This window comes from Lethenteron reissneri, chromosome 3 (genome assembly GCF_015708825.2).
Source record: "Lethenteron reissneri isolate LAM-NWPU_2019-01 chromosome 3, ASM1570882v1, whole genome shotgun sequence".
In the NCBI taxonomy this organism is placed as follows: Eukaryota; Metazoa; Chordata; class Hyperoartia; order Petromyzontiformes; family Petromyzontidae; genus Lethenteron; species Lethenteron reissneri.
The window spans coordinates 9,965,417-9,985,521 of record NC_083781.1 but is presented as its reverse complement, the minus strand read 5'-3'; the positions used below and the strand labels follow the sequence as shown (position 1 = coordinate 9,985,521).

The 20,105-nt window shown below is 46.7% G+C and overlaps 1 protein-coding gene across 4 annotated transcripts in view; it reads right to left on the bottom strand.

Annotated features, from left to right (window-relative positions):
- TRRAP (transformation/transcription domain associated protein) overlaps window positions 1–19,898 on the bottom strand; it is a 137,482-nt gene extending 117,584 nt beyond the window's left edge. For all 4 annotated transcript variants that reach the window (XM_061557410.1, XM_061557420.1, XM_061557429.1 and 1 more), the window contains exons 1-19: window positions 19,807–19,898; window positions 17,251–17,395; window positions 16,879–16,928; window positions 14,919–15,029; window positions 12,949–13,053; window positions 12,029–12,112; window positions 11,413–11,469; window positions 10,758–10,883; window positions 9,491–9,568; window positions 8,729–8,817; window positions 6,634–6,730; window positions 5,728–5,866; window positions 5,148–5,226; window positions 4,300–4,534; window positions 3,283–3,790; window positions 2,706–2,800; window positions 2,274–2,468; window positions 1,178–1,369; window positions 287–452 (exon numbers count right to left, since the gene is read on the bottom strand). In XM_061557410.1, the coding sequence (XP_061413394.1) occupies window positions 287–452; window positions 1,178–1,369; window positions 2,274–2,468; window positions 2,706–2,800; window positions 3,283–3,790; window positions 4,300–4,534; window positions 5,148–5,226; window positions 5,728–5,866; window positions 6,634–6,730; window positions 8,729–8,817; window positions 9,491–9,568; window positions 10,758–10,883; window positions 11,413–11,469; window positions 12,029–12,112; window positions 12,949–13,053; window positions 14,919–15,029; window positions 16,879–16,928; window positions 17,251–17,353 (2,509 nt within the window). In that variant the 5' untranslated portion in view covers window positions 17,354–17,395; window positions 19,807–19,898. The remainder of the gene's footprint in view (window positions 1–286; window positions 453–1,177; window positions 1,370–2,273; window positions 2,469–2,705; window positions 2,801–3,282; window positions 3,791–4,299; window positions 4,535–5,147; window positions 5,227–5,727; window positions 5,867–6,633; window positions 6,731–8,728; window positions 8,818–9,490; window positions 9,569–10,757; window positions 10,884–11,412; window positions 11,470–12,028; window positions 12,113–12,948; window positions 13,054–14,918; window positions 15,030–16,878; window positions 16,929–17,250; window positions 17,396–19,806) is intronic.
- Window positions 19,899–20,105: the final 207 nt, after the last annotated feature.

Genomic DNA, 20,105 nt, shown 5'->3' with positions numbered 1-20,105 from the left:
CACACCAAGATAACACAGTCCCTCAATAAAATGGCACAGGAGAGGGGAGAGAAAGGCAACGGCTGAAGCGGTCGTTGAGGTCTGTTGTTGGTGTACGGCGACGTTCGAGGGATTTCCAAACAATCGCGGCCTTGCATAGGAGAGACCAGTGGTTCTCACCGTGTACAGGATCTTGCGATGGAAGTTTGGCCAGATCATTACGCGGCCTTACCCAAAATTGACTTTTTCATCGTTACCATCACTATCGCTACCAACGGGCGAGTAAGTTAGGAGCTGCGAGTCTCACCCTGCAGTAAGTTAGGCAGCAGCGGCAGGAACTCCTGGTACAGCAGATCGTGGCTGCCCCCTCCGATGGAGCGGAAGAGCGCCCGCAGCAGCAGGAAATAGTTGTATGGCTCCTTCGCCGTCTGCGCCAGCTCCATGGCGCTCGTCACTATGCGGTGCAGATGGGGCTGTGCGCGCGCACGCAGAGTGAAACGTCGTTAAAATGTGCTTTTATACAGATCGCTTGTGCAACTGCATCACGCGACGTCACGCAATCCACACATATGGACGCGCAAACGCAGCAAGAGATTTTCAGCCAATTAATAGTGAATGTTTGTTACACAAGTGGGAGGAAACCGCAGCACCTGGAGAAAAACCCACGCGTGCGAAGGGGGCAACATTCTACCCCATACAGATAGGGCAAACGATAACAAGTCTGTACTTTTCGATTTAAAGCTTTCATGACTGCAGGGATTAATCTTCTTGGTTCTTTCGGTAAAGTCACGTAGAAGGGAAATAATAAAATAATAAAAATAAAACATAATAAAATACAATTCTCACGACGTTTCGGCCACAACAAGACATTCAAACGCTGTCTTTCCGACAGACCTGTTCTCCACCTGACGATGGCTGCTTGCGTTGTGGCCGAAATGTCGTGAGATTTCTATTTTATAATGTTTATTTGTATTATTTTATTATTTTATTATTTCCCTTCTACGTGACTTTACCGAAAGAACGAATAAGAAGTCTGTGCTTTGTTATACCGTCTTGTCATGGCTGCTATTTTTTATTTGTTACGAAGTCTCAAAAACAACGCTCATGATTACTTTGTGAGGTTAGGATGGAAGGGGGTCACAAAGAGAGAGGAGAGAGAGGAGACAGACAGCCACCCCACACCCCCGCCTCCTCTCACCTTGAGCATCTGCTCATTCTCGGCTGCGAATAGCGAGACGGAGCCGAAGACGAGCTTGAAGAGCTTGAGGTAGAGGTTGGAGCGTTCCAGGTTGGATCCCATCTCGGGCAGACGCTCCAGCAGATACTCCACCAGGATGGTGGCGAACAGCGCCGACGTGCTGGGGTTTGCCAGGAATGAGTTGGCCACAATCTGTGCGTACATGGGTACCGGGGAGTAATGGTATTAGGAAGCCACTGGAGCTATGGACGTTTAAATCTATATTGAAAACGAATTTCTTTAGAGAACTGATTTTTGTGTTTAGTTTGTTGTCCTTCCCCCGCACCTCCGATTCGCACGGTTGGCTACGTAAGGTGTGAAAGAAGTTCAACATACAAACATACAGCAGCAGTAGCCGTGATCAATCCACTGAGTATACTCTCAGACGCGTTCCATTCCTTGGCCGCCAGCTCCGTTATTATTTTCGACCATCATCCTTTCTATTTTTCACGATGTCAAAAACATGTGTTTTGGAAACGTGCGTTTGGATTGTTTCGCAGCGAGAAATTTCCGCATGATAACCACTTAGTTGAGATATTATTTGTGGTCAGGTCCCTTCTGAAAAAAGAGCTATAGAGCTCAGTGGGCCTTACCTGCTAAATAAAATAAATAGTAAAAATGTGAATGTTCTCTGATCCATGCATTCTTATTTTATCGTTCCATATTTTGTGTTACATGTTTCTGAACAACATGTCACAGACTGAAGGGCACCCCCAGTGTCAGCTGGCCCTGTGTGGCACAAAGTGACTCAGCAACGACCTGCAAGTGGGCATTAGTCTGCCAGTTAGTGGCGACGATTGTTGCTGTGTATAATCCCAATTGAGTAATTTTTTTCGGAGCTACATCAGCACACAGCACAGAAACATCAAGTGCCGATGCAGTCCCAGTTTAGTGCCATGCTGTAAAGTAACGTCTGTAGCGTCAGAGGAAATGGGAGCATTGCTTTAATGTTGTCCTGTTAACGTGTGGGCGAGGAGCATAGACGCTCCGTTTCGGATCGTTTGACATCTGTAAATGAGAGGGATATGCGAATGCTGGCGAGGGAAGAACGACTGACCTGCAACGCGTAGTTCTTTGCGATACGGTCCACCATGTAGGGAACCGTGGTCTGGAAGATCTCCTTGAAGGTCAGCGGGTTCATCATGGTGAACACTCCGGCAAAGTGCTCCAGCACCTCCTTCTCCTCCTTGATGCGCACCGTCTGCGAGTTGGCGGCTCGGATGTACGTCTGCCCGTTCACTCCCACCTGCACCTGTTAGCCACAAACACAAAGTGAACTCGAGTAGATTACTCTTACAATGTGGATTTAATGAATGTCTACGGGGAAACACATACAATGAACTCTCAAATATTTGGTGTAATGGGTGGGGGAGGGCTGGCCCATATTTAAGAAAAATAAGGATAATGCAAAGCATGTTCAGATTTGGCTATGTAAAAAAACTGATTTTGCGAGCTCCTTAATGTGTGCAAGAGCAGACCGAGGACAAACCTGGTAAATGTCGAGAGCCTGCATGGCATATTTCACCAGTTTGATGAATATCTGCGTCTCCTTCGGCTGAAACTGCTTGTGCACAGCGGTGGCATCTGCCAAATTAAAGAAACAAAGGACAACCACACGTTTTATCATTCATCCAAATTAGACCCCATCCAGCCCTATGTCTAAACCAGATGTGGCCATTACTCGAACCCTAACAGACTTAGGCCTTGCCACAAACCTCACAATGTTTTTCCTAAAACTACCGTGAACAAGCATAGACCTCACCTTCATCGAAATCCTAGCAGTCACGAGCCTAGGCCACAAGCAAAGCCTAACCGGTGCAGATCTACAACTTATTCTAGGTCAAACAAGTGTAGTCCTCACCCTAACCATAACGTTAAACAATAACAGTCAAACTTATAACCCTGACATTCTGAGACCTCACTTAAACTCTAAACATGCGAGACATAACCCTAACCCAAGCACTAACAAGCCTGAGTTTTACCCCGACACTAATCTGAGGATCGACACCCCGATACCCCTTTTCACCCCTTCACCACCATCACACGCCTAACACCGTCTCTGTTACCTCCGGGTGTCTTGCACGAACCGATGCCCCAGGTGATGGTCTTAACTCCGCACACCAGGGTCTTCACCAGACCGCGGCAGTCGCCCACGCAGAACGGCTGCTTGTCAGCTTGCTCCGTGGCACCTTGCGCCACTCTCTCACCACCGCCACCGCCACTTCCCTGCGGCTGCTGCTGCTGCTGCTGCTGCTGCGGCGTCGTCGTCACCGCCGCCCCCATGTGGTGCGATGTGGACGCGACGGAAGGTAGCGGAGGCCCCGGGCCACCGCCGCCGCCGCCGACCACCGCCCCGGGGGTCCCCGGTGTGGAGGGGCCCTGGGAGGACGTGGAGGGAGCCACCGACGTGGGTGTGGGGCAGGGGCTGGGGCTGGGACCGGGGCCCGGTGTGGCGGGCGCCATCATCTCCGAGCTGCCGGGCATGACCCCAACGAGCTCCGCCTGCGGTTTGCACTTCTTGAAGATGGCCGGCAGCTGGTACTTGGAGATTGTGTGGAATTTGAGCACGAACACCTGTTCACGGACGTTACGATGCAAGTCAGAGGCACGTTATAGTCATTTATAATTGCAGGGGAAAGACCCAATGGGTTTCTTAATCTGTTTAAAAAATGAAGGGAATTCAAATTTTTAGTTGGTTAAATCGACTTGGGAATGCTGCCACAGTGAGACAATGGTTGGCACACTGGGGGCTTGCAATCCAGAAGTCGTGAGTTCGATTCAATCTCAAAATACATCAAGGGATCTCATTTCATCGTCCGATCCGAAGTGGGCATTGCGTATTTCACAATCATTAACTCAAGACACCCCGCGCAGCTTTAACCAGGGAAGGCCGCTCGGCTCGAACCGCGGATCTCTTCCAACAAGCAGCAAAGGCGCCAAGCACTTTGCGGTGCCGCCACCCGACCACCTCTTCTGCCAGCAGCGGCACAGGAGGATTGGGGGGGGGGGGGCTGAAAGTTTCCTGCACCCCACCGGTAGCCAAGCGACCCGATCGCGGCTCTAAGAGGCCCACCACCACTTGCCTCCAGCATGCGCAGCAGCACCTCGCGCCCGTTGCCTCCCTCCTGTTCGCTGCGGGAGCGGATGCACTCCACGAGGTTGAGCAGCAGCTTGCACGACACCGTCTGGATGCTGCTGGGCAGAGTCTCGTCGTCGATGTTGCGTGAGAAGAGGCGCACGGCCAGCGCCAGCTCCGACAGCGGCAGGTGCTGGCGCACGTGGTGCACAAGGTCGGCGAGCGTGCTGTAGGCGAGCGGCCTGCGTGACGACGGACAAAGGCGACGTTTAATCGGACGAGCATTCGGGTTATTTCCACGAGGTGTGGGTTTCACGCCTCCTATCATTAGCCATCCACCAGCCGAAAAGATCATCCCGTTTACGAAGAAGTTATCAACGGTCCCTCATCAGCAGTCAGGTGTGCACGGGTAGCTATGTACGGTGCTAAAGAAGTTCAACATACATACGTACAACCAATGCTTGTATAATTTTCTATAGATTATATGGAAAATTATGTAAAATGTTAGATTCGGGTCCAAAATTATATCATGCATAGCACAAAACAATTAGCGTCATTGTGAAAAATATAAGTGTCTCGTACTGTATGTCGAAAGTTTATGTTGAAACCGGTCCAGAGTATGCTTGCATTGAACCAATGATGCTGACGTGATGTGTACAAAATACGTTCATGTTATTGAATGTGGAGGGATAGATATATGAATGAGAAGTATTGTCGGATTCTTTATTTTACTCATTAAAAACAATTCATGCAAGCAGCCGAATGCAGGATCCTGCTAAAACAAGTGTCTGCAAACTCGGCGAGGGTTTTCCCCCCGTGGTCTCTCATTGAAGGCGCGACTCATTCCTCGCTCACCTGAGCGTCTCCCTGACCGTGTAGCCAGAACCGATGAGGATGGACTCGTCAAACAGCTTGTCCATCTGGGGGATGAATTCTGTCGGCAACGGGGCAGATCGAGAGAAGAAAACGGAAAAAAAAATCAATAACGACGTTGGGCTCTTAATCATTGGCCACCATGCAGAAGGCGGAGCAGCACCAATGACGGCATTTGCTAACATAGACAATGCCAAGTACTAGAATTCTACACAGCAGGCCTGATTGCAAGTTGAATACTTTCACTGCTTCATCATTCGATTGCACACAACTCAAACGGCGCTTGCTGCGTAGTTCCAACGTCCTGAGTTGCGTACAATTGAAGCGCCTTTCGTGAATCCACTACTGGATGAGGGCCTCCTCTTACACCCTTGCGGCTCGTTGGGGGGAGAGGGGGAGGTTATCTGTTGACTCCACGTCACCGTGCCGGGTGGATGAAAGCGGGGACGCGTAGACGTGGGAGCGTAATACGGTGCAACGACGGAATTGACGCGCCAAACCAACGCGAGCCAAAGCGTTGCATCGCGGGGTGCGCTTTCAACGGGCATCCTCTGCCACGTACGGTTGCGCAGGTCCGTGGTGAGGATGTGCTTGGCGGCGATGAGGAGCTCTTTGCGCAGGTGAGCCGTCTCGGGTGGGCAGCCAGCGAGCAGCTGCAGCATCCCCTTCACCATCTGCTGCGAGTACTTGCTCACCAGCTCCTGTGTTTGCACGAGAGGGAGGGAGAGGAGACACGCGTTTGTGTTGGCGTAAAAGCGTGACGGCGACAATGTGTGAACGGCGACACCGATGTTTCCGCAGCCAATGATTACGAAGCGTAATTCGATTTCCGGGTTCGGCCACGCGATGATCTGGCCAAAATTTGTGTCGTTCAGACCCTCCACTGCCCGACACAGCCAAACAAATTAAAATTATTACGTGTACAAGCGTTTAATAACACGCCAATATATTATCGATTTAAAGCTTTCGTGACTGCAGGGATTCATCTTCTTGGTTTTTTCGGTAAAGTCACGTAGAAGGGAAGTAATAAAATAATAAAAAAATATTATTTTATTATGTTTTATTTTTATTATTTTATTACTTCCCTTCTACGTGACTTTACCGAAAAAACCAAGAAGACAATATATTATCGTTTCAGCTTGCTCACCAATAAGTGGAAAAATTTTATTGCAACCAAATACAGCATTCAGACTTCATTTTAAACTGCACCAAAGCATCTTCATAATTGGCAGATGCGGTTGTGGGAATTGTTGTTGCTGTCCGCTTGGCCTTGTGGGCCTTTGGGCTTGCACTCAGAAACACACGAGCTGCAAGCGAGCGTAAAACATAAATAACTAACAAACCTTGGCACACCCAATTATTTTCCAGCAAGGAACACGGCCGGTCAATATAAACCCTTGTTTACGCCCGAGTAAAAGTACACCACACTTCCTTTGTCCTAAAGCTCAGCGAGCACCAGGTCCCGTACCTGATAGACTCGGATAATGTAAGCCAAGAAGGACAGCGTTTTGATCTGAGCCGCAATGAAGTCGGCGTACAGCTCCTTGTTGAACAGCTTGTTTTGCCTGGAACAAGGGCGAAAGAAAGATGAAAGAATGAGTGTCTTTTGTCGGTGCTCTGACGCAGGAGTCACAGCTGATACAACCTGTACGCCCCAGCGCAAGCCAAATCATCCACTGTGTTGGACAGAACGGAGCGTACTATTACCGAGAGCGGAGCATGACGCAGCAAGCTGGCAAGCCAAGCAATTGAGGGAGCCTCTTGTTTTGTTGTGGGATTTAACCGCTTTAACAATTGCAATATTTGCGACGTTTCATTTGATGCGGTTGTTTTTTTGCACCGATTTATATGAGCGTCATTGCTGGATTTTTATTTATTTATTTTAGCTTTTGTCATTTTTGGTGACCCTGGTCACTCTTGCAAATGAGAGGCTTATTCTGACGCAAGACTCTTGCGAGTTGTCGCCTGGTTAAAACAAAATAAAGACACCACGACCACAAACTTCGTAGGATTTTGCAAGCAAAGCAGAATAAGCAGCCATCGGCTTTCCTTACAAACTCGCTCACAATTGCTATTGCTGTATTTTAAAGATTTATAAAGTGCAATAGACCACAAAGAGGTTTCAGAGCGGTGTACAGTCCAACAAATTTCAATAAGCCACAAAACACACATACGTAAGAAATAACACACAGGGTTTGTATATAAATATCATTGATAACATAACCCATGTAGAAATATTCTCATGTTCATTCCTGCCAATCCACTGGTGAGTCAAGTCCTCCTCACACTGGGGGGTTGTTTTGACCATACTTCACCACACTGAATTTCGATTTAAAGCTTTCGTGACTGCAGGGATTCATCTTCTTGGTTCTTTCGGTAAAGTCACGTAGAAGGGAAGTAATAAAATAATAAAAATAAAACACAATAAAATAATTCTCACGACGTTTCGGCTACAACGCAAGCAGCCGTCTTCAGGTGAAGAATGAGACACTGCCAAGCTAGGAGCTTATATATAGGAGCTTATATATAGGAGTTTCAGATACTTGCCACTGAGGATAGCCATTAAAAGAGAGCGAACTCGGCTCTTCGGTTTCCAAGCGCAGCATACGAACCACTGCACCACCGCACCTCCCATTTAATGATTGTACACAGCACAGAATTTATAATAACGTCATGAAGGGACATCACTGGGTCAAGCATTTTTCTTCATTATTGTTGTACTGTAATAGCGAATTATTACTCTCGTATTGAATTCTGTGATATAATGCGGATAACACTTTTATATAACATCAAATGGGGGTTCAACATAAAAAAATGTGATTGCTTCATTTGGAAAATTGTCACGTTCAGTGTACAGTTTTTATAAATATGCGTAACGTTAGGTCAACGCAGATGCATTTCACTCACTTTCAAAAGATTACTACTGCCCCCTCGTATTTTTTCCATCGGAGCGAGACCTTAATTATGTCAACCGTAAGCAAAGCTCTCATTAGTAGACAAACCATGACAAACACAGCGAGCGCACGACGCATGCACACACGCACGCAGGCTGGTGAGTGCGTGCGCCTTCAGAACTCCACTCTCTCTCCAGGGCCCCTTGCTTGTCGTGACATCACCTTCCATTGTTACTCCCACTAATAAATAAGGAATGAGTGGATGCCTCATTTGCCCGCAGCTCCGCTGTTCAATCTGGTGACATGGTTACGGACTGCCGCATGCGTTTTAGCAGCACTTCTAGTAGCGACAACAGCAACAGCAATCACGACGGTAACAGCAATACCATTGGCGGTGACATAGCTCGCGGCAATATTAGCATCAGCGACATCAGTGTTGGCAGCAACAGCAATAGCTACATTAGAAGCAACATCAGCAGCAGCAGAAAAACATTAGCAACAGCAACATCGGCAGGGTGCAGCAACATGAAATTAGCAACAGCGATGTCAAAATCAACGTCAGTATTATTATAGCAACAGCAGCAACAGCATCAGCAGCATCAGCAACATCAGAAGCAACATCGTTATCAGTAGCAGCAGCAGCATGTTGTGAGCATGCGTGCGGCATACTTGGCCTGCGGAGACACTTGCAGGGTGATGGTGCTCATGATGAGAGGGATGAACTCCGCGACCACATTGTGGATGCTCTGCTTGTACAGCTGCAACGGAGAGAACACACAATTGTCAAGGTGTAGGTCAAGGGGTCATCACAGCCAGTGTCGTTAATGCTGCCAAACCGTGACAGAGCTTACTCTCACCGACCCCAGTAGGGAGACGACGCTTTTTAAGTCCCAACACGCATTTTTCCACGCTTTTCAGTTTTCGTTCCGTATGTTTCATCAACGACCATGATTGTTTCTGATCTATTTGTCAGAGCAAGTAACAGTAACACACGCTCATTGAACAAGTTCTTCTTTAGGCCACATCGTTGAGCTTACTTTTCATAACCACGTTCACCTTTACAAAAACAGTCCGACCCACTCTCGTCCCCACTATTCGTACAATATATTAAAGACAAAAATCTCCCGTATAGCCTTAACAGACTGTTAGGGCAAGTGCTGTTAGCGAGCACCTATGAAAGCTGGCATATCACAAGAGGGGGGGTAGCAGCATGCCCAGCCGGTCACTTTTGTCTCCCCGGTGGCGATGTTTTAACACACCAGGTAATCATTTGAGGTTGAGTAGACCTAGGGGAGGTGCATAACATGTTCAGATAATCATCACTGGTGTTGGCAATCGAACTCGGGCCACCAGTTTCAAAGTGCAGCGTATTAACCGCTACACTACCGCTCCCCACTATACTGGATACTTCAAACACAGGTGATTCATTACCTGGTACATTAACACGACGATGATGGGGAGTTCTGCCAGGACTTTGAGTGAGAGAGTGCCCTTCGGGATGAGCGTGTGCTGCACATCACGGACGAAGATAAATATCGATTAACATCGCAAAATCAGCATCACGAAATGAGAATCTCTGTATCGAAACGTCATCATCATTACTTTTTAACACACAGCGCATAATGCAGGTCTCAAATGCACACGCTCTAAATGCACGTTTGGAGATGTATGCATTATTATGAACCAGTTACAGGCTTTAGAATACAAACAAGCAGACATGCCTCCCCATTGAGTAGCGCAGAGTTCTTCAGGTACTAACACCGTCACTCTACAACATCATGCAGAGTGATAGCGTTAGGAACTAGCAGCTGGCTGGCTAGTTTGTTAGAAGGATGTTATTAATATGGTAATATCCTAATTGCCTCGGGGCGACAGAAAATAACGACTACAGCTTAACCCCCGCCCCCGACTCCACACGCCGGCCCCCCCGCCTGCATCCCTGGCTCCTCCCCCAATCTTACCCTATATAATCACTTGTCACATACAGCTCTCTCTGCCCACTACAGTAATTCTGTGTTTTGCTGTGGTTGTCCCACCTGATGACAGAAGCTTGTGTTGCCTCCGAAACGTCGTGATTTAATTTAGTTATTTCTATTTTTATTTTTTATTTTCACCTACGTGACTTTACCGAAAGAACTAATCCTTGCAGTCACGAAAACTTCAAATCTATAATTAATTGGTTAGCGTTAAGTTCAGCAAGAGGGCTAGTACTAGTGGCTGGCCAGCGAGTTAGTTAGGGTTAGTGGAGGTGTTGAGGTCAGCTAGAGGGCTAGTGCTAGTGGTTAGTTAGCTAGCTCATTAGGGTTAGTGGGAGGGTTAGGGTCAAAGAGAGGGCCAGTAAACTAAACTATTGAAACTATTTTTTATTTTACCAGGTAAGGCCCACTGAGCTATACGGTTATTTTTCAGAAGTGACTTGTCCACAAATGACAGCTCAACGAAGTGGCTTATCAAGTGGAAATTTACAGCGGCCAAATATTGATTCTAAATGTGGAGGGAAAAACCGGGGGACTCGGGAGAAGAAAACCACGTGACCACGGGGAGAACATATAAACTCAAAATATATACAGGCGTCAGGGTCGGAATCGAACCCGCAAACCCACTACCTCCTGTATACCAGGCGAGGTAGTTAACATCCAGGCACTGTGACACCCTTAGTAGTAGTGGCTGGATGGTTACAAGCGAGCGCCACACTCACCGTCCTGGTCTCGCTGTCCTCTCGCTCTGGGTTGACCTTCACTTGCACTGCCGTCACCATCCCAACCATCTCCTGAGACAAGGGAGCATTGTCCGGGATTGGCTGAGGGTTCTCGAAGTAGCGGTTCTGCAGGGTGAAGAGATTGGTGTTCGTTTACAACGCAGGAGCAATAAACAAGCAATAAACAATCGACTTGCGGCCAGCCGTCAGTCAATATGCTCCTCCGATCTCATGTCAAACCACTCTACTACCACTGCTTCACAGAAATACACACACACAAGTGCTGTTTTCGAGCACCTATGAAGGTCAGAATGGCACACGAGGGGGTGGGTGGCCAACACCACGCCAGGCTGCCTTTGTCTCCATAGTGGTAATGTTTACACATCGCACCAGGTACTCATTTGAGGCTGAGTCGACTTAGGGGAGGCCCAGGACCGGTTCAGATAATCGTCACTGGTGTTGGCTGTGAGCGGGAATCGAACTCAGTGCGCCAGGTTCGTAGTGAAGCGCGCTAACCGCTACACTACCGCTCCCCACATATATACACAACACATATTCACCACTTCTCCCATATATGCTTATGGATAAAAGGGCTGCGGTATGACCTGACATGTGCCATTTGTGCCTTAAACCTCCACTAGTCACGAACACTTACCACTACTTTGGGAAGATCCTTGTAGATTTGCTTCACAAAGTCCAGGAAATGGTGAATCTGTCCAAGGGATGATTAGAGACAAAATCATGAAACAAACATCATACAAGACAAAGCGCTTACGAAAAAAAGATCAGAATGTGTCCACGTCTTGGCTCTCCGCTTACACCAACTCCCACTGACCAGCGTGGTGAAGTATGGTCAAATAACGAGCCGCAACAGATGCGTGGAGAACCTTCGTTCGGCAGCGCATTGACAAAGCGCCTGCACGTGCAGACGCCGCCGAGCGTACAAAGCGACAGTAAGCGGGCAAGACGTAACGAAAACAATCTCAATTTTTGATTTAAAGCTTTCGTGACTGCAGGGATTCATATTCTTGGTTCTTTCGGTAAAGTCACGTAGAAGGGAAACAATAAAATAATAAAAATATTAAAAATAAAATTCTCACGACGTTTCGACTGCAACACAAGCAATCATCATCATCACAGCCAACATCAGTGTTGCAGTCGAAACGTCGTGAGAATGTTATTGTTTTATATTTTTATTATTTTATTGTTTCCCTTCTACGTGACTTTACCGAAAGAACCAAGAATATGAAAACAATCGCATGCAAACTGACCTCCTGCGTGATCTGCGGCCGGAACTGTTTGTGAAGCTCAATGATGACTCGCAGGCAGATGAGCACGTTTTCCTCGTTCTCCACCTGCAAGAGGGCAACCGCCAACGTGAGCACCGACGAAAACGCAAATCGAGGGTGGGCACAACCGAGACGGACGTTAAGGACAACGATTGTTTTCATACCGCGCTAAGTTTACGGTCAAAAGTTTTCTCCGACATTGAAAATCCACATTATCAGTGTATGTGTGTATGCATGCTGAACTTCTTTCGCACCGTACGTAGTCAACCGTGCTAATCGGAGGTGCTTCAGATGGGCAGAGGAAATAAGAAAAAAAAATCCCCTCTTTACACTTGTGATTGAAATGTTTTATGCTCTCTTTTGTAGACCATTTGAAGCAAACTCAACATACATTTAGAATGAAAACCACATTCATAAATAACATTGTGGCCATATAAATAACAGTTAAGGTTTCAGGAAAAGGCCCTTATTTATGGTGCATAATTTTTTTTTTATAGTAATTTAGCATCGAGAGGTGTGAAACGGGCACTGATGAATTTCCAGAGTTCATCATTGGCACAGGAGAGCAAAGTTCAACAGCATGGAGTGTGATGCAGGACAAGGCATCGCACCTCCCATGAGCACGGTTGGCTACGTGCGGTGCGAAAGAAGTTCAACATACATACATACAAAACACAATTTATTACGGTACAATGAAGCAATGAAAGTAACACGCGTGTCAACACAGCCGGGTAGATCGCCGACCATTCGTGACGGAGAACACCACAGCGATGATAACACACGAGAGACATGAATGTCGAATTTTCAGTCAAAGCAACTGCGTGCATGAGAGGAACGGGGAGAACGTCATGGAACAAAATTCCAAGATGGGACCGTGACACAACGTCCGCCACTCCTCTCACCTCCAGGAAGCGGAACATCAGCGACAGGATATTCTTCGCGTGGATGCGCAGGTGTTCGTTGGTCGGGATGCGGTGGACGATCTCCAACACTAGCTTTCGCAGTTGCTGTTGGAGCAAAAGTGAGCAAAAGTCGATGGTTTAAAAATGCTCGTAACGCACCAGGAAGGATGATATAGCTTCACTCAACTAATATTGATGGACTTTTCAGCTAACTGAGCCAGGGCTCCCCGCTATTAGTCCGGCTAGCCAAGGCTTTACTGTATCAGAGAAAACCCACGCGTGCTAGGAACACTCAATCCCCGTGCAGATGGCAATTAACCCAGTTGCTGTACTGCGTACGCGGGCAAGCCAAGAGATGGCTACCTCATCGCCCACGGGGTGGAAGAGAGGTTTCATGAAAATGTGTGATTCACCAACCCTGCGTGATTACAGGCCATGCGCACCATAGCCACCAGCGCCCTGCTTTCAATTTGAAATTCGCCGACCCCGTGACCCACGCCTATGCGGCTAAAGCTGCTGACCAACACCGCTCCTCCATACCCACGGCATGGGGAAGGCACAGTCAAGCTGAGAGCAAAGCTGAATGATTCACAGGACCCCGTCAACGTATTCTGATCTCTTCAAACGTCTCCCCCCGTGCTCCACTGACGTCGCGACACCCACTGTGCTCTGAGCTGCCACCTCACGACTACTAAACAATATCTCCCGTGGCAGGCAGAAAAGGCCTCGTTAAAACTAACCAAGCTGCAAACCCTACAATTGCTTGACCCACACTAGAGGAGGCTCTATAGAGAGCCTCCTCTAGAGGGTATGTTGCCTCCTCTACCATGCTCGCCAGACATCTTTTGAGAGGTGGGATAGCCCACCCACACTTCCCATCGGTATACCAGACCTACCAATCGATTAACTAGGGTGTACCCTATATGCTTGGTTCTTTCGGTAAAGTCATGTAGAAGGGAAATAATAAAATTATAGGAATATAAAACAATAAAAATTCTCACGACGTTTCGACTGCAACACAAGCAATCATCATCAGGTGTGAAATCCACAGAAAGGTGTACCCTCTTGATTTGAAGCTTTCGTGACTGCAGGAATCCATACTCTTCCATACTCTGGTTTCGCTCTCCCACCCGAAGACGATTGCTTTTGTGGCCATCGAAACGTCGTGATCTATTATTTTTTTCTACCTACGTGACTTTACCGAAAAAACCAATGAGTATAGGGTGTACCCATTTATACTACCTGGGTAGACAGAGGTGGGATTTGATATTGTTTCAACTGCCTTGCAGGGAAATAGAATTGAAAGGCGATCTGGATTGCAAGGCCAGTACACTAACCATTACACTATGGCACCAATGTACAGTAAATGCTCTGTTATTTGGCTTTTGGGTGCCAGTTAATCAAATATCTGAGAGTTATACTTATGGTTCACCAAATTTTCCAAGTTCATTAACTTTTCAAGACTAAAAAAACCAAGTCCACATTTTTACGAAGATACAAAAAATAGCATACTATTTTAACAGAGGTAGTCACCAGTCAGTTGCAGACCATTCTAAGTTGATTGTAGAGAAGCAGTGGGGCAGTTTAGAGTATAGTCTACAAAGTCATGATACTGTACAGCACAATCACAATATGATCAATGGTGGATGGCCGGTGTTTACAATTGAGGCTGCCGCTAGCGACACCACACGGCACCGTCCTAAAGCTCCCGTAATCAACAGATCGATGAGAAGCGCACAGCAAGAAGCTGTCGGTTAAGAGAGCATTCCAGATAGTAAAGTGCTGGATAACATAGCTTTTCCTCTTTATATAATAATACATATTGTAAATAAATAACCCTGCACGCATGATTCAACGCGTGTATCCGTGAGCGCAAGCGAGCGTGAGAAACAACTTCCAACGATGAATCGTTCCGTCTTCACGAATAGGTGTTCGCTTAATCGGAGTGGGAGAACACCTGGGTTGCTCACCTGGAGAGGTCTCTCCTGCAGGTGCTGCACCTCCCCATCCTGCAGGAAGGTGAGGAAGCGTGGGATCACGTGCTCCAGGAAGAATGGGTACTGTGGCGACGTCGTGACATTCTGCGTGCAAACACGTGGGAGCACAAGGAAGACAGACTTTTCAGAGCAAGCCCTCGCCTAACGCGTGCTCACACACAACGCGTTTCCCCGCTATGGCGCGGTTCTTATACGAGGAGGCACTTTTCGCACAACGCAGGACATGCACCATTATAAGGCGCTTACTGAGCGGTCGATGACTAACTACTTTCGTGAGTTGCACGGCCCAGCTGTATAGGAATTCTTGGTACTGTATATACGCGGAATGATACAGTACACGGTGTACCCATAGCGCCCCTCCACCCCCTACCCAACACCACAACAAGCAACAACCACCATCACCTCAGCTAAGTGGAATTTTGTTGCATATATAATAATTTTCAAAAAAATTTTACATATACTATTTCTATCCTTTCTTCCCCCCCCCCCTATCCCTCAACTCACATAGCATGTGTAATGAGGCCCAAACACACGCACAGGCATTAAGATTATAAATGCTTGTTAAAAACACGAGTGGTAATGTATGCACTCCAGCTTATAGCGCTGATTAGTAGCTGGGTATTCCGTTGTTATAATATCATTCTCTATTGATTGCTTACACCACAAAGCCATGGGGGTGAGGAGTTATTCTTTGGGTCTTTCGGTAAAGTCACGCAAGAAAGAAAAATAAATTAAATAATAGCATACGACGTTTCGATTGCAACGCAAGCAATCATCATCAGCTACAAATGAAAGAGAAAACAAACCTAGAAAACTTAGAAATATAATAAAATATAATGCAATACAACACAGAGAGTGTGTGATTAAGAGGAGAGGTGGATCTGGTTAGAGTATAAAGATGGGGGGGGGGGATGCAGGGCTCTGGGCTCAGCGCTGCACCAACAGCCATGGCGAGGCTGTGTCGACCGGCTGCCGTGGAGGTCGTTCTTTGATATTTTAATAAGACAATATGAATACACAGTTCCTCTTCTTGGTTCATTTGGTAAAGTCACGTAGAAGGGAAATAATAAAAAAATAAAACATAATAAAATAATTCTCACAACGTTTCGGCCACAACGCAAGCAGCTGTCCCCTCAGGTGAAGAACAGGTCTGTCGGAAAGACAGACGCTGTCTTTCCGACAGACCTGTTCTTCACCTGAGGACGGCTGCTTGCGTTGTGGCCGAAACGTCGTGAAAATAATTTTATTATGTTTTCTTTTTATTATTTTATTATTTCCCTTCTACGTGACTTTACCGAAAGAACCAAGAAGATGAATCCCTGCAGTCACGAAAGCTTTAAATCGAAATTTTACACAGTTCCCGTCTGCTGACCAGATTCCACATATTTTTTTCAAAAGGAACACAACCCCGACTTTTTGCATTACTTCTTATGGGGAAACAGTGTTTTGCTTTAAGCATTTTGGCTTAACGTGGGCACTTTTCAGGAAAGCGTAAACGAGGAAATAACGTACCGTACTTTTAAAAAGATAACAATAGAGGCAATCCAAATTAGAAGAAAGATGATAGACATGGGTGCACTAGGGCAGAGGCTTGAGAGACATGCACAGAAAGAGGTGGTGAACCAAGCCATGAAGGACCGTGGGAGTGGATTTGCAGATGATGGCCCAGGAGAGAAATGAGCAGAGAAAAATGACTACGAAGGCAGACAACACCAACCCCCTCCTCCTTCCCCCCATGAATGGAAATACCAAATGTTTGTATTCATTTTGGTGAATACAAACATTTGCCTTGAAAATCGCCAGGTGGCTTAGTGACCTAATACCTTGTCAGATCACCTCAGTCGGCACCACTGAGATCCTATGCTGTCCCTCACTCATGTTCTGGAATAATTCAATTCGGACTCATGCTATGAAGGTTAACATTAACACTTACCTCAAAGTTTTCACTGACTTCTTGCATAGCCTTCAACTTCGCCTCATCGGCTGCAAGAAAAACAACACAGGGTGTCGGAATAGTTTTCATCACTAGTCGTCTCATAAGTTTGGTGAAAAACTCTTTGCGAGTTTAGAAGCAGTCAGATCTTATCAGTTTAGCTTCCACCGCCCGTTCACACGTGTGCAACATTAAAAAACAAACCATATAAACAACACACGTGTACATGAACAAACGTGAATACGTGTTACGCACAATTACAAACAAATACACAACGTGTGAATTTTTTTTTGGGCTCAAGAGAAAAGTTTTTCATCATCCTGCTTCTATGCCAATGATGCCCCCTCCTCTTGCGCCCTCCCGCACACTCACGGGTGTTGCTGTCGGTGAGCGAGTACGCCTGCTGGAGACATTTCTTGACGAGCGCTGCCTGGTCCAGCACGCTCGGCACAGGCGCCGCGAATACGGCAGCCATGGCTTCTCTCCGATCGCTCACGATGGACTCGCGAGGGCAGGTCTGGCGTGACAGAAAAGGATGGGCAGAGCGAGGTGTGGTGTGTATGTTGAACTTCCTTTTGCACCGTGTGTAGCCAACCGTGCTAACGTAACAGTTTTGAGTCACTTTCATATTTTTGTTCACCACCACTCAATAAATCTTGATTTAAAGCTTTCGTGACTGCAGGAATTGATACTCTTTGGGTCTTTCGGTGAAGTCAAGTAGATAGAAAAAAAATAGATCATGACGTTTCGATCACAACACAAGCAATCGTCTTCAGGTGAGAGAGAGAAAGCTACTGAAACATGGTCTTATATAGGCCTGAGATGGGTGCAGCTTCAGGGTAAGAGGGCAGGGCTTGAGATGGTCTTCCTGAGACCTTGATTCCATTCACTGGCAAGACTACCTCAGCTGTACTTAATTCAGCTCACTTGGTTTCTCTAATTAAAGACATCTCACTATCTAAAAAAAAATGTTGTTGTGGTTTTCACACCTGATGATGATTGCTTGTGTTGCAATCGAAACGTCGTGATTTAATTTACTTTTTTTTTTCACCTACGTGGCTTTACCGAAAGAACCAAAGAGTATGGATCCTTGCAGTCACGAAAACTTCAAATCTAGAATCTCACTATCTCCAGGTGATTTGCTTGTTAGTTTTTGAAATGGTCTCTCTGTTCACCAAAGTTTTGGTACCTGACACCATTGCAATCATTGAAGATTTGGTCCAAAAAGGAATGAATGCTGATGTACCAACCCTGGTGAGACACTGCCTTACCAACACTTACTTCACCTGGAATGGTACATTCTACAAACAAGATGAAGGTACCCCAATGGGTTCTCCCTTATCGCCAGTGGTAGCCAATGTTTTCATGGAAAAATTTGAGACAGATGCCATCCAGGCATCCACCCTACGTCCTTCCTTGTGGAAGAGATACGTAGATGACACGTTCATCATCTGGCCACATGACCTGCTAGCACTGAACCAACTACATAAATTCCATACACTCAAGCCATCAAATTCACCATGGAAGTGGAAAAGGATGGTAAGTTACCATTCTTGTACGTTAATCGAAAAGAGACCAGATGGCTCATTGGGACGCTGTCTACAGGAAAGCCACCCATCTAAAACCTGACTCCCACCACCATCCAGCCCAGAAAAATTCCCTCATCAAAACCCGACACACCATAGGGCTTGATGCATCTCCGACCAGCACCACCTAGCCAATGAACTGGGGCACGTACACCAAGCCCTCAAGATGAATGGATATTTGGACCGCACAATCCGCAAAGCTGTCACCCAAACCGTGGGGAGAGAACCATCTGAGGACCCAATCAAAACCATCACCTTGCCATACATAGCAGGGGTCACCAAAATATTTCCAAAATCATTAACAAACACAAGATCCAGGTTCGATTCAACACAGTACGTAAAATTCGTGATCTGATCCCATCTGTGAATGATGTGATCCCTGACATGCAATACCCCGGTGTCTACAAACTAAGTTGTATTTCGATTTAAAGCTGCTTGCGTTGTGGCCGAAACGTCGTGAGAATTATTTTATTATGTTTTATTTTTATTATTTTATTATTATCCTTCTTCGTGACTTTACCGAAAGAACCAAGAAGATAAACTAAGTTGTGTCTGCGGCAGTAGTTACATTGGGGAACTACACGACATGTCTCGGGGCCGTGTTCGTGAACACAAGGCAGATCTGAAACACGGTAGGACCAATACCTCGGCCGTGGCTGACCATTGTTTTAACGCTGTGGGCTCACACGAAATAGTTGTTACTGGACACAGATGCCCAGTGTTATAGGATGATGCGGGGCGACGTTGTCAACAGAAGGTAGTGCAGAAAAAAATTGCGTTGGAGTGTACTCTTCTCCCACGTCTATGCTCCCCACACCTTCACACACTGACCAGCGTGGTGCGGTATGGTCAAATAACCACATGGTGTGGGGCAGGCCATTATCCAGCAGTGGATTGACAGAAAGGGCTGTATACACATGTACAATGCACGGTTCTTATAATTACTACAACAGCATTTGATAACAATGTCTAGCAGTGGAAATTCCGCATTACAGCAAGCGGATCCGTACTCAATCTAGATTTGAAGCTTTCGTGACTGCAGGAATCCACACATACTCTTTGGTTGTTTCGGTAAAGTCACGTAGGTAGAAAATCAACCGATCACGACGTTTCGATCGCAACACAAGAAATCGTCATCAGGTGGGTCCGGTCACAAAGTTCAACCGATTGTCCAATACACACACACACACGCACATGCCTACATAAACACTGCAATAGGGTTAGGGGTGATTATTATCGGTACATTGCTGAATGCATTACCTAGTCCGTCGTAAACCTCATTATTTAAAACGCAGTTCCATTGAATTAGACCAGCGTAAACCATCACCACACCAAGACTTACCTCAAACGCGGGCAGCTATCCCCCCACCCACCCACCCACCCCAACAACTTCAGCACACGAATGAATACATCGTGTTGACGTTGCGAGTCGTGTGATGAAATGAAATGGGAGTAAAAAATGAAAAGAAATGAGTTTATCGCGCGGAGAGAAGCAGGCGGAGTTGAGGACGCGCGGCCCAGACGATGCCGCGACCGGAAGTCGAGCGCCTCGAGCGCCTCGACTTCCGGTCGCGTTTGCGTTTACGAAAAATAAAGAAAGACTCGATGCGTTTTTTTGTTAAGTTTATAAATAAACGTTAG